This window comes from Aptenodytes forsteri, unplaced genomic scaffold, assembly GCF_000699145.1.
Source record: "Aptenodytes forsteri isolate BGI_AS27 unplaced genomic scaffold, ASM69914v1 Scaffold60, whole genome shotgun sequence".
NCBI classification, from domain to species: domain Eukaryota; kingdom Metazoa; phylum Chordata; class Aves; order Sphenisciformes; family Spheniscidae; genus Aptenodytes; species Aptenodytes forsteri.
The window spans coordinates 422011-436053 of record NW_008794175.1 but is presented as its reverse complement, the minus strand read 5'-3'; the positions used below and the strand labels follow the sequence as shown (position 1 = coordinate 436053).

General features: G+C 39.6%; 1 protein-coding gene across 1 annotated transcript in view; it reads left to right on the top strand.

Annotated features, from left to right (window-relative positions):
- ANO4 (anoctamin 4) overlaps window positions 1-14043 on the top strand; it is a 142961-nt gene that overhangs the window by 84628 nt on the left and 44290 nt on the right. The window contains exons 7-9 of the mRNA XM_019473288.1: window positions 5823-5929; window positions 7901-7956; window positions 8501-8622. Of these exons, the coding sequence (XP_019328833.1) occupies window positions 5823-5929; window positions 7901-7956; window positions 8501-8622 (285 nt within the window). The remainder of the gene's footprint in view (window positions 1-5822; window positions 5930-7900; window positions 7957-8500; window positions 8623-14043) is intronic.

The window sequence follows — 14043 nt, the reverse complement described above, 5'->3', positions numbered from 1 at the left end:
CCCCTGGTAGGCTCACTTACCAGCTGTGTCAGGAAGTTGTCTTCCACACACTCCAGGTACCTCCTAACTGCTTCCTCTCTACCGTGTTGTATTTCCAGCAAACATCCGGGAAGTAGAAGTCCCCCACGAGAACAAGGGCTAGCGATTGTGAGACTTCTGCCAGCCGCTTGTATAATGCTTCATCCGCCCCTTCATCCTGGTTGGGTGAAGTCTATAACAGACTCCCAGCAGGATATCTGCCTCGTTGGCCTTCCCCCTCATCCTTACCCATAAACACTTGACCTTATCATCATCACAATTGTTGAGCTCTAGACAATTGAAACACTCCCTAACATACAGAGCCACCCCACCGCCTCTCCTTCCTTGCCTGTCCCTTCTGAAGAGTTTATAGCCATCCATTGCAGCACTCCAATCATGAGAGTCACCCCACCATGTTTCTGTGATGGCAACTAAGTCATATCTAACCCGCTGCACAATGGCTTCCAGCTTCAAAGCTTTTGTAGCTTTGTAACCAGACCATGGGTGTTCAGCTTTCAGCTTGTATGTCTTACCAGTACAGCAGAAAATAGCCTTTTCCCGCCTTTTGCTTCTCCAAAACAAATTGAAAAGTTAACCCTTTTTTTTTCAAATGGCTGTTAGACAAAGATTCAAGAGCTAAATTTACCCCTAAAGGATTTGTACAACCTGCAAAATTACCGAAGAGAATGTATGAACAGGAATTCATTGGCAGTTTGTTCATGGTTGAATTCACATTAATTTGAGGGCCTTCTTTAGATGACAGTTATTTTTGCTGTGCTTTGTTATCCATGGAAAGATAGTTTGAAATCTCCAGTTCAGAGTCTAATTAAGAAGGCTACAAATATAATTTCAAAGCAATTAACCTTCACTGACTCTTCATGTCACTTACAGTATGAATGTAAGAGCAATATTTCCACAATGACATTTTTAAAATGGACTTTAATTAAGGATCAACTCGGGAACCTTTCCTGCCATAAGTGCTCTCATTATCTTCATTGGGATTTTCCTTTCGAGTAAGGGCAGCTCACACAAATAAGACTTACAGGACCAGGCTAATGGTTATAACTGCTGTGGAACAAATCACTGGCTTTATTATCTACCTATACATTAACTTCACAGGTAATAAAAATAATAGCGTATTAATCCTTACTTATTTTTTGTCTTACAAATGAGATGACAAAGTGATCAAAACCTTCAGTTGAACTGTCTCCTAAATAAAGCCTGAACCCTTACTGAGCTTGAAAACAAGCTGTATTGCTCTGATGAATATTCAAGTTCTTGTGCATACTGAAATTCTCACAAGGGCAGCAGAAACAGAACAGCTGAGGAAACTGTTTCATCTGAAAGCAACAAGGGTTAAAAAGCTCTCTAGAAAGCCTCTGCCTTGTGCAGTTTATAGCTCAGTAATGTCTGATGAACGTTTATCTATACCTAGTTTGGAAATGTCTTCAGCTCTGGCTCCTGTGAACTGAAATTTGAAGGGTGAGACTCCATAGACTGAGAAAGTCTTTCTCCTCTGAATTCCTCATTGGATGCTGTATACCATGAAAGAGCCTTGATGGCTGTTTTGTGAATATGGATTTACCACCCACATTCAGAAGAAGACAACCTGGAGCACAAAAATTTTGGAGGAAGAAATGCTCATAAAGTGTGGGAAAGAAGGGTGGTGGTAGAGAGAGATAAGTCCTGCACTGAACTGCATGATTCTCACCTGACAAGAACAACTCCTGTGATTTTGGAGATAAATTAAAACCTCCCTGGCATTGTCCTAAATTATGTCAACCTCTAACTGGAATGTTGTAACACATAGTTACAACTACTTGAGATATGCTCAGCCTTTCAGTGCTTCCCACTCGTGTCTGCCTATTCTTGTTTCCTGTGCCAGAGCTCCCTACCCCCTTGGTTATGGTGATACTGCTCTTTCTGGGGCTACTCTACAGACAATTTCACAGAAATGATCTGAGTATTTGAGTTAAACAAAATAAAAAAATCCTGTGATTTTTTTATTCAAAAATGGGTGAGGGTTATTTTAACCTTTACCACCAATTCCATCCCAAAACAAGGATATTGTTAGGGATAGTCCAGGACATCCAGAGGACTTATTTTGGCACTCCTTTTTCACCTTTGGTGAACTCTAGCATCTCTTCTGCATTCACGTCTCCATGAGTAATGTTGGCAAACACTGAAGGACATGTTCTTGGCCTACTCTAGTCATGGTGAGTTCTCCCTCTTCTCTGCCCCTCCTGCCCTCAGATGCCTTTTACTGGCACAAAGATGGGCAGGGCAGAACCCCTGCAGCTCTCATACTCACACATGTTTTAGGACTGCTTCAGCTAGTTCTCGAATAGGTAGAGTTCTTCATGGCAGTTAATATACTGAGGTGTTGACATCTGCTTCACAGACACATCTGGTTGTTCCTTCTCAGCCACATGAAATCAAAAGCTATAACAACACAGTTGCTAAGTTTACAAATGAATGCAAATGACTAAAGTGTTTATTTAAACAAGTAGTTCTTATTTCTTTTTAAGATTGCATAATGTTTGATTTTTGCCTTTTTTTCATTCATGATTCATGAAAACAGAAGTGACTAAATGCAGAAAAAGTATTAACCTACTTGTCAAAAAAAGTTGTTGAAATAACTACCTGTAGTTTCAGTATGACATAGTCATGATAACAGATGGGCAAAATAACCTTATATCACAAGAACAATAGATTAACATTATTGGTGTTACCTGGATCAATGTTGCTATTTTCCCAGATAATGTGATTCAGTTCCCAGTTGAATCCTGCAAGAACTCATAGCTAAGTCAGAATGAAAATTACTGTGCTGTTTTGATTTCATAAGTTATCTTCACAGTTCTTTAACATTCAGTGCTCTCTGGGAGGTGAGATCTTGGAGAGGAAAGTCAGATATTAAAAGAAAATGAAACAAAGTGGGAAAAACACTAACTGTTCATTTCTGTTTTACTACTGTCTTTTAATTTGTATCTGCTGCTACTAAAACAGCCTAATAGAGAGCTCCAGCTTCAGCTGAAAATAATGCTGTTCTATCTGCTTCAGAGTTTAGATTGGTTTTTTATCTAATTTCCTTAAGCATTAAGACTTATGTTGTGATGACAGTATTTTGTTTTTATCAAAGTCCTTCTAATAATTATTATTTTACATACTGATTACTTTCAACTAAATTTGGTACAGGTGTAGCTGTCTCAAAGATAAGCACAGTCTTATTTACTTTGTGAGTATCAGCAGCTTGAAATGGAATAGGGGCCCAAAGTTGTGCCTCTACAGAAAAGGCAGTGCACACCAGTTGTATATGCTGTCTGGTAGCAGCCCATTGGTAAATCGGAACGCACATGGTGGTCAGCCAATATGCCTAAATCAAATTACTTTCAATAGGTACTGTAGGGCATGTGTAGGACTTTGGGAATAGTAGGGATGTGGGAGGAAACCAGAAGCACAGTACTGAGTAGGTTGTGGACACAGAAATGACCTGTGAGTATCTGGGGTGGAGTGGGAAAGGAGACATGAGATAGTAACCTCTAGAAAACCAGGTTTCATTAATTATGGTGCTCTTGGAGCAACTTGTCTTTTATACCTTTACTTTGGGATTCTTTTTATTATCTGTCTTTGAAGCTGAATCATAGAATCATAGAATCATTAAGGTTGGAAAAGACCTCTAAGATCATCAAGTCCAACCGTCAACCCAACACCACCATGCCCACTAAACCATGTCCCTAAGCGCCTCATCTACACATCTTTTAAATCCCTCCAGGGATGGGGACTCACCCCCTTCCCTGGGCAGCCTGTTCCAACGTTTAACCACTCTTTCAGTAAAGAAATTTTTCCTCATGTCCAATCTAAGCCTCCCCTGGCGCAACTTGAGGCCATTTCCTCTCGTCCTATCGCTAGTTACTTGGGAGAAGAGACCAACACCCACCTCGCCAAAACCTCCTTTCAGGTAGTTGTAGAGAACGATGAGGTCTCACCTGAGCCTCCTTTTCTCCAGACTAAACAACCCCAGTTCCCTCAGCCGCTCCTCATAGGACCTGTTCTCTAGACCCTTCACCAGCTTCGTTGCCCTTCTCTGGACACGCTCCAGCACCTCAACGTCCTTCTTGTAGTGAGGGGCCCAAAACTGAACACAGTATACGAGGTGCGGCCTCACCAGTGCCGAGTACAGGGGCACGATCACTCCCCTACTCCTGCTGGCCACACTATTTCTGATACAGGCCAGGATGCCATTGGCGTTCTTGGCCGCCTGGGCACACTGCCGGCTCATGTTCAGCCGGCTGTCAACCAACACCCCCAGGTCCTTTTCCACTGGGCAGCTTTCCAGCCACTCTTCCCCAGGCCTGTAGCGTTGCATGGGGTTGAACAAAAGGAACTTCTAGATTGTCTCATATGGAAAATTTGGCAGAGAATTTTGATAATAAAGAGGGAGCACATGGAGTGCCCGAAGTCCAGAAGTTGGACTCCTTGCCTGTTTTTCCAAATGACTGTGGTGGTGCAAAGCCATATATGATTTCCCATGGGTAAAGAGTCATTCTGAAAAAACAGGGTTTTATTTGGGTAAAATTACCTGAGGGGAAAACTGAGCAGTGGATCCCATGTTGTGCAGAAGAGAAGGTGACATAAATCCATTCCAAGCTCCCTATTAAGATGATCTCTGTTGAAGTCAGATTTGTCTAGCGTGCAGTCCTATAGGCTGGTCTCTCTATGACGTCTCTATCATTTTACCATTTTTTTTATCAGTTTATTCAATTCCCTAGCTCTTCACCAACACAGAGGGGGAAAACAATCTGACCTCCTATCCAAAGTATTTTAAAAAATATCAACCCTTCTATTCAGTCAGTTACTAAGGACCACATTTTAAAAAATATTTAATTTCCTCAATATATGCACAGGCCTACTTAATCAGAAATTCTATCCACTTATCTGCTTATTCAAGTGTCTAAATGACTTTCACAGTCTATCCTGAAGCCCTACACGCCTCAAGCAACTGTAGGAATTCTTTAGCAATATTTAACTGACAAGTTGAAACAGTATTTCTAAACACTTATATTGTTTGCATTTTTCCAGTGATTATGATGATATGCTAAAATACCTTGTTTTCCTTGTGTATGTATATTGGGATTAAGAAATCTATATAAATATATTACACCAGCCACTCTAATCAATACAATATATTTTGTGGCTTTTTTTTTCTTAAATTTCCTGGGCTCCTCAGAATTCTGTCTAAACTATTGAATCTGCATACATACATAACTCCATAAGTAGCTTCTGAAAGCTAATTTTCTACTCTATTTTAGCTTCCAGGACCATAGGAGCGTATAGTATTTTCCATTTCTAACATAGTATTTGATTTTCAGTAAGAGTGGTTTACCAAGTAGATGTTTTCATCTGACTCTTAATGGTAAAGCATAATAAAGAAACCTGAAATAGAAATCAAATGTGTTTTTCTACAGCTGCACTTACAAACCTTATGCTTTTGCAAATTTTTGTGCAAGTATTTTGTAGTTTTCAGTCAATTATCTAAAAGTGATGCTTATCATAATGAATGCTTAAATATCTTTGATCTTTCTCCAGACTTCTCCATGTAATTCTTTGTTAGGGAATAAATACTGTTACTGACATCATCTCATCCGGCGAATCATCTCACTTAATCTGGTGTCCTTTAATCTTCCTTGCACTTGCTGACATACTGGAGATTTTTAGTGTGCTATAGAAAGTAATGGAACTCAGTATTTGCTTTAAACATGCTTCTATATATTCCTGAGATGCCCTTTGTTTGTATTTTTATATAGCTTCATCATACACAACAAAGATACTTTCTTCAATAATGCTACAAGAAGTAGAATTGTACACCATATCTTACAAAGAGTGAAATACGAAGAAGGGAAAAACAAAATTGGTAAGTGCTGAGCAACATGCTTTTAAAAGTGGGTGCTAAGTCCCACCAAAAGAAGAGGAGAAGTATGCCTGGGCTCATAACAGACTCTTTTGCTTCCTTTTTAATCACCTCAGTTTTGAGCTGTTTACATCTCACCCACTGCTGTTGTAGAGGCTTTGTCTGGAAGACCTGATCATTTCCCTCTAATACCAGGCTGCTTTCACAGGCACATATGTCACCACATGGGATTTATCACCTCTGCAAGGAAAAAGACTGACTTAAGCAAGAAATATGTACAGATTAAGAACCCTGGAGAAGCAGATAGACTCATGCAGAAAAGCTTTTACTCCTTCATAAAAATGTATTTGGAAGGATGGCAAGATTTGTGCTGCAGTACATCTCAACCTGTAGGGCTTCTCCCTGATACCTGTCCATCCCTAAGGGAGATGGAAGGTTCTGTATCTCTGCAGCTGCTGTAAGTCAAAAGGGAGTCCACCAATGATGTCCTCAGTGCAAAGGATGCCATGCATAACTATGGCATCACTCTCAAATCGCGGGTGGAGTGGACCTTTGGAGTGGCACATATGCGGATCCAGGAGAGCAGGCAGTGACACAGGAGGGCTGGAATACAAAACAGTGGCCGTCTTCCATCTTGTGATACAGAGCATGTACTGCTTGTGTATCACATAGAGACTGGGGCATCACAAATGGAGAGGCAATCCCCATAAAACGCTGCAGCCTATTTCATCTCCCTGCTGTTTAAACCCTGTCCTTCCTCAAGAGGTAGAGAAACATCCCAGAACTTCACTTGTTTCTTCCTCAGCTCCTGGGATGAGGGCAGCAATAGGTCTGAGCAATGACAGTGAGCAGAGGGGAGAGAAGAAAGGGAAGAATTCATGCGGTGCATGCAGCCATTGCATCTAGCACACACACTTGCAGTCCCTGCCTGCCTCAAGATCCCAAGCTCCCTCACATATCTGTTTGTGTTATACCTACCATGAACACAACCTTGCATTGATCACTGGGCAGAGCAAAGCCTGGCTCAGTTGTACAGGCTTTGCTTTTCTGCCAGATACTTTGGAAGAAAGCATATTCTGCCAAGCAGATACTAATGCAGTCACTGAAAGTGCTATTTATGTTGAATTAATACTTCTCATTTCTGTGTTCTATCATTCCCCTGTGAATTAGGAAAGGAATCAGGATTCCTTGCCTCTTGGTCAATGGGGTTCAAATGCCTTCAGGTTGTTAGTGTTAGTATTTAGTTTTGCATTGCCTGATGTTGTTCAGTGCTATTTTGGTGACTTTCCAAGTGAGAAGTGCCCACATCTCAGCAATCATTCATTATTTCTCTTAAGGTTCTCATTAAAGAGGGACAACGCCTGACTGAGTGGGGTGTATGATTACTTTTTTGTGCCAAATAGCAATCCTTTTGGTTCCGGTTCAAGTATATTTTCTGGTCTTGTACTACTGCAGCCTGTCTTGTTTCTGTTCTATCTGTTAGTCCAGCAGCTTTCTTAAGAAATAAACTGAACATATTTTAAAACCTTGTTAGCATATGGAAATTAAGAATTTCAGTTGCTTTACTGGCCTGCGGTTCAAAAATGTAAAGATCTTCCCTGAAGTTTTCAGCTCCCAAGAAATAGAGCCTTTCATCTAAATAGCTTCCTCAGACCATAATTTATGAGGTCAAACTTCAGTCCTGGTGTGAGGTCCCTGATTTCACTGAAGTTACGCTAAAGAGGAATTTAGCAAATGAATCTTTAAACCTCCAGCATAATAAATGATAGATTATGATTAATATTTGAACAAGTCTTTGCTTGTATTATATCTTAGTTCATCAAAATCTATAAAAGATTAATTTTTCTACATATATCTTTTACTGTCAATGGGCTTCAAACTTCATTTAGCCAGCTTATTATGAAAATGTTTTGCTTTTTACTTAGCAGTTTTTCTGGTCCTATTGGTAAATAATTGGATACTTTTGATTCTTAGGTCTGAATCGATTGCTCAGTAATGGCTCCTATGAAGCTGCATTTCCTCTTCATGAGGTATTTTTCTCAGTTTTTTTTTCTTTTTGAACAGACATTTCCCACAAAATGAATTCTTAATTGTGTAACCATTTATTCTCAATCTTATTAATGTTATTACTCTCTTTTGCTTTCTGCGTCTGCCCCTGACAGCCCTCCCATTTAGTAATGCTTTTTTCTTGGAAAAAAAATGCTTTTTTTCTTGCAAAAAGAGATGAGTAAGGAGAGTTGTTCTGGATCTGGTCTGTAAAAAGTATTTGGGTTTGATAAATCAGTATGTTTTCAGAGAAAAATACCATGAAAAATACCATGCTGTGGTTTTCTCTTTGAGATTCTCCAGTTTATAGCCTTTGACTTGAACACCATTTATCATAAATTTCTTAGGAAGAATAGTCTCAAATCTTACTGAAGTCAGAAGAAATTGTCCTTTTAATGTTATATTTAGCTTTTGGTGCACAAGTATGGAGTTTGCATAAATTGTGTGATCCATACTGCTAGTGAGAGAGATTTCTTAGATATTCTGTTTTGCTGCTGTTGTTCATTAATGTTCAGATTTGTATTTTAGGGAAGTTACAGAAGTAAGAATTCAATAAGGACCCACGGGGCAGAAAACCACAGACACCTGCTCTATGAGTGCTGGGCTTCCTGGGGAGTGTGGTATAAATACCAACCACTGGACCTCGTGAGGTAAGACTTTCCTGCTTTTAGTATGTCACATTATAGGTGCTTTGAGCATAGGTTATCTCTCTTCTGACAAAACCATGAAAAGCTCAGATAATTCATGTGGTTTTTAAAAACTGATCCTGAGGTCATGGGAATCCATTTCATTCACGGTGCCACTACATTCAAAGAAGTATCTATAGAGGAATTGTAGGAGGAGCTGAAAGTGAAGGAAGTTTCCTTCTAGAGTTTCCTGACACCATAACTTCTAATGAAGAGTTTGCAGAATATTTAAGAGAGAAATCTGTGGAGGCTGGGTAGACTTGGTTGCATGTCTATCCACTGGAGGAGTTGTTCTTCCTCCTCAGAGCATGGCTTTGGTGAAAAACAGGCTCTCATTAACTAGGTCATCTTCATTTTTCCAAAAAGCAACCACAGAAGGAGCCCTGGGTGAAGTTTAGTGATGCTTACAAATTGCATGGAGCAGAGCTCACAGTCACTGAGTGTGCTACTGTGTTCAGCAGCCCTAGCAGTAAATGGGTGGAAGTCTCTCCTGTACCACCTCCCTTAAACTCAGCCCAGCCACATCACCACAGTCTGGATTTGTATTCATCTTGGAAGTACCCTGCAAGAAGAAACACTGAGAAGGCTGAGACATGACTCCAAATTCTTATAGCCCTTTTAAATAATGTTTTCAAATAGGCTTGCATGCGCTAATAGAGGATTACACATTTTTTATGCATATATAGAGAGCCAGAGCCTTTACTGTTCATGTTGGCAGAACTATTATTGGGCATTAACAGGCTTTTTCTAGTTGAAGAGAGGAATATGAAGCTACAAGGGCCTATTAATAAAGTCTTTAGATGTATTGGGATCACTGAAGATATTGATACGTTGGCCATTGGGAAGGGTCATACAGAGCACGCAATTGGTCCAGCATATTAATTTCCCCTTTTATAAGTCCTGTAACTGATAGAAACCTTTACTTTTATTGATTCTCAGAATTGTTTCCAGATAGAAAGATTTGCAGAGGGTGGCTGTGGAGACAGACAGTGTTATTGATTAAAGCCGTATAAAACCTATCCATTTCATAAAACAGGGGGTGTTCGATTTCCATGGAGAAAAAGTTCACAGAGAAATACAATTAAAAAATTTTACTGAGTCATGTAATTTTTAAAAAGCTTTAGAAAACAAAGTAATGTATTTGTACCTCATAATTTAATCCTGAAAACTTCTTACTTCTGTTTTAATATACTGGTCTGGACAGAAATATGGAATTTTTCTCAAATTACACTATGGAAATTACTGATTTACTGAGGAGCCAACAGTTATACTGAAGTTTATTATTTTTAATTTCCCAGTATACAATAAGACTTTAATGTCACAGTATGAACAACTTATCTCTATCATGTTTTTTAATCATTTCTCCATGGTGGTCAAGGCTACTGTTCTTCATCAACATTTCTTGTTTGTGAAAGTGCTGTTGAGCAAATATCTGGGTTTTGGTTTAATTTGGTTTATGAATATGGACCATCAGGCATCTGGAAGGTTTTTTAATTATGAGAACAAATGTTAATAGAATGAGCAAGGTTAGACACATGATTGTTCTGGACCTTGATAGCAGCCATCTTGAGTAGCCTGGGTTTGATGTTTAAGATTTCCTAAGATGCTTTAGCTTTTTATCAGACAGTGACATCCACAGATTTTTCCACAGCTATTTTACAAAAGGAAAAAAGCAATCAAAATAGCAGATCCCCTAACTGAGGTCATGGGTGTCCTGTGGTGGTTCAGAGTAGGTGTTTACCCAAAGAGGAGGGGGGCAGGGGGAAGCTGTGAGGCTCCCTGAGCATTCACAGCAGCATGAGTCTCGGCAGCCATCAAGCTCAGCAGGGTTCAAAGTTGCAGCCCCAGCCCAGCCTGCCGTTTGCTGCCTGGAGCGCACCCATGGCTGCAATGAATTCACTGAAGGAGGGGTGACGGGAAAGGGGAGGGAATGCCTTTTTCTTCTCACTTCACAGACACTAAATCCCTCACATTTCCTCAGCTCCTGCCAAATCTTTCCTGTCTACTGCCACTCTTGGCAGCTAACGTGACTAGTGAACTGGAGATTTTTCCTTGAAGATCTGACAACACCAGCAAGACCTGTTGTTCATTTCATTCAGAAGTATCTCAGCATGCATACATTAAACAGAAGCTTTTCTAGTACCAGTTCTGCAGCAGAAGCAACTGTTTTATTTGTTTCCCATACCAACAGCTATGTGGGGTGTGCTTGAAGGGAGTAGTGCTGCCATCTGTATAAAAGAAGTGGATGGATGTTAATTCTTCCATAGACATCTGGCCAGAACTTACTGCTGCTAGCTGACATTGCCCTTCACCATATGATTTAGAAAGGCTAAGTAGTAAATTAGATGTAGATAATATAATTATCTCATTAATAGATATGGTATTTCCACCTTAAAGTCAAGTTGTCACAATGGTAAGTGAAATTGTTCATACTTTGGTGCTGTTTTATTTTTTCCTTCGCTGTTAAAATGAGGCCTTACATCTCTGGTGCTGTCAATTTGGTGCCTCCCAGATTTCATTTAATCTCATCAGCTGGCTGTTATGGAGATACTAGTCACTAGAAATAAATGAGAAAAAGTCATTTGAGGGGAATTGCATGATTCTGCTTTCACTCTGCTTTGAAGCACGTGGCAGTATGAAGGCGCAGATTTGGCACAATTGCAAAAACACTCTTACTAATCAACAGATGTGGTACCATGATTTTAATTACACTTCTGTTGGAATTTAGCCTCCATAGCTACTTTACAAGAATAATTTAAGATCCTTAGAATTGATAGCAATTGGAAAGAGGCAGGACTTACTATATTTATATGCTCTGGGACCACATAAATCAATGGAAACAGTTGCAGTGATTCCTGGGGACTTTGGATCACCTCCTTCACACTTCTGTGCATAGCTGCTTTCCTCTAGGTTGTGCACAAATTGCTCCTGCTGCTGCTTGCGCATGTTATTTACAGCACAAAAAGGGAGGGAGAAAACTATATTTATAAAGTGATTGTAAAGCTACCTAAATGAACCTAAAAGCAAAAGTAATTCCTGAGTAACTTGCATTTTACTCCATGTTTACATTAAATGTAAATGTAAAAAGAAAATTACATTTTCTATTCTTACTAACAATCTGAAAAATTGGATGGTAATAAGTTAGCAAAGTTAACAAAAATGCAAACATTATCAAGGCTGGAAAATTTCAGAGAGGCCTTCAATGAGCAGAGTGATAACAGGTGAAATTTAGGTATACATAATGAACAGTGATGCACCCTAGAAAAAAATCCCTGGAATTCTTCATGTACATTACTGAGTTCTGGCTAAAGTGCCAGCATGTCGGTAAGAGAACTACCATCACTGTGGAGAGCTAGATGAAATGTCTGTTCTATATATAGTGACAGAGAAGAAAGAAAGAGCTTGTTCCTCCTATTTGGTGCAACTTGAAGGGAAAGAGTGGCAAAGGTATCTCTAAACCATCTTCATCTCCTGAGGGTCATGATGGTCTGGGCTTAACCCAATTATGGATTGGAATAAATGTGGAACTGCTCTGAATATGGCACATAGGAAGGTCTCCAAAGACCTTGTAACTGCTATAGTTTGTTTGTATAGCACTCAACCTAGTGGTATCTGAGCAGAGACTTACAGAAAAAATATGCTAACTATGGGGCCAGAAGAAATGAAATATTAACTTGACCCTGATGGAAATTGCAGTAGTACAGCCTGTGGAATACCAGCTGTGAAGTGAAGGGCAATAGTGGAAGATCAAGGCTGTTTGTCCATGTTTAAACCAATATGTATCAAAGTAATGTCAACATCCTGCACTTATTTTTAAAACCAGGCTCACAAATGGCCTCAGATGCCTTTTCCTTACATTGCAGAGATTTGGGTTGCTCCCCATCAAGTCCATTCTTCTTTATGCACCCACTGAACCTTGCTTGGGTCTTCATCTAGGATGAAGCTGTTTGATCTCTAGATCAAAAAAGAGTACTGTGATTTGCACCATTAGATGGAAAAGCTCAACAGGATAGGCGATGAAATTTGTCATGAATGTTTGTCAGCTAGGGGGGTGGAACGAGGAAGCATTCATCCTTGAATGTAGGGAATGAAATAAAAAAATAGATCTTGATGAATGTTAGGTTTACTTCACTACTTTGAACTATGTACATGGAGAAAAATAGGTCATAAATATTCAGTGGAAGTAAGCTCAAAATGTGAGCTTGCTTTTTCAGTGGAGCAGGCACAGCTTGACATCCTAGGTGTCAGGAAAATAATTAGGCCAAAGGGTTCACTAACACTCTTAAGTCAGGGCTCAAAATGTAGTTTCCAGTGTGTCTTTTGACAACCAGACCTGCTGCCCTTGTCAGAACTGAGCATGTTATCGTTAGCTTACCACCTCTTTAGCCTGTAAATTTGAGTCTCTGTTGAATGACAGAAGAATGAAAACAACATGACAATATTTGGCTTCTCATACACTGCTGGTAAACTCAAATGTTAATCATCAGTGTAGGTCACTATCATACAGCAGACCATGAGCTCAGCCCGGACGGATATTGCTCATGCTGGAAATTTTTGATATCCATTTGAAAACTGATGATTTTGTCTATTCCAGACCAAGTGTTTCTTTCTCTTCTCCACTGTCTCCAGCCCCAGAGGCCATCATGGGTCTTTTCCTCCTCACTGTGAAAGTTTGACCAAAGATGTTTTCTGGTAGCATAAAGAAGCCAGCAGTGCTGGCTCACTGCATTCTTTGTCTCCGGACAGATCAGAAGTTTCATCATTAACATAAAAGTGGGTTTTCATCAGCAGCTATTCTCAAATTCAGTTGATAGACAAGTTTAAGTTGTCTGCAAAGTCTCTGAAGTGTAAGAATATCATCTTGCCTCATTCTTTAAAACTAATCTTGCAAATAATCTCCTAAAATCTTCATTGTAATCATGATAATTGCATATTGATTTGTAAAGCATCCTAATCTGATCATCAGCCTGCTGTGCACAAGACCATCAAACACAGGACAATGCATGCAGCCTGCTCCTGTGGTGATGAGTTCAGCAGGTTTTTGTGTGCTCGTATGTATTCTTCAACACATAAATAAAGGTTGTGTTTGGGAGGAGGAAAAATGCTAATGAATATGTAGCAAATAGGAGCTTCCTGGCCACTTTGCTGTTAGTTTTTAAGCAATATAGCTAACAAATTAGGATTAATTCAGACTATTTTCCTCAAATCAGTGCAAGATGATATATAAAGATATTTGTTGGACCTCACTTGCACTTTACTTTCCACCTGTGTGTAGAATCATGAGATTAGTTTTCCAGGAACTGAGCTAAGAAAATAATCGAATGAAAATAAACTGGATTGGAGAATAACTTCTGGTTAATTCATTTCTTAGAAATAATTTGGGCC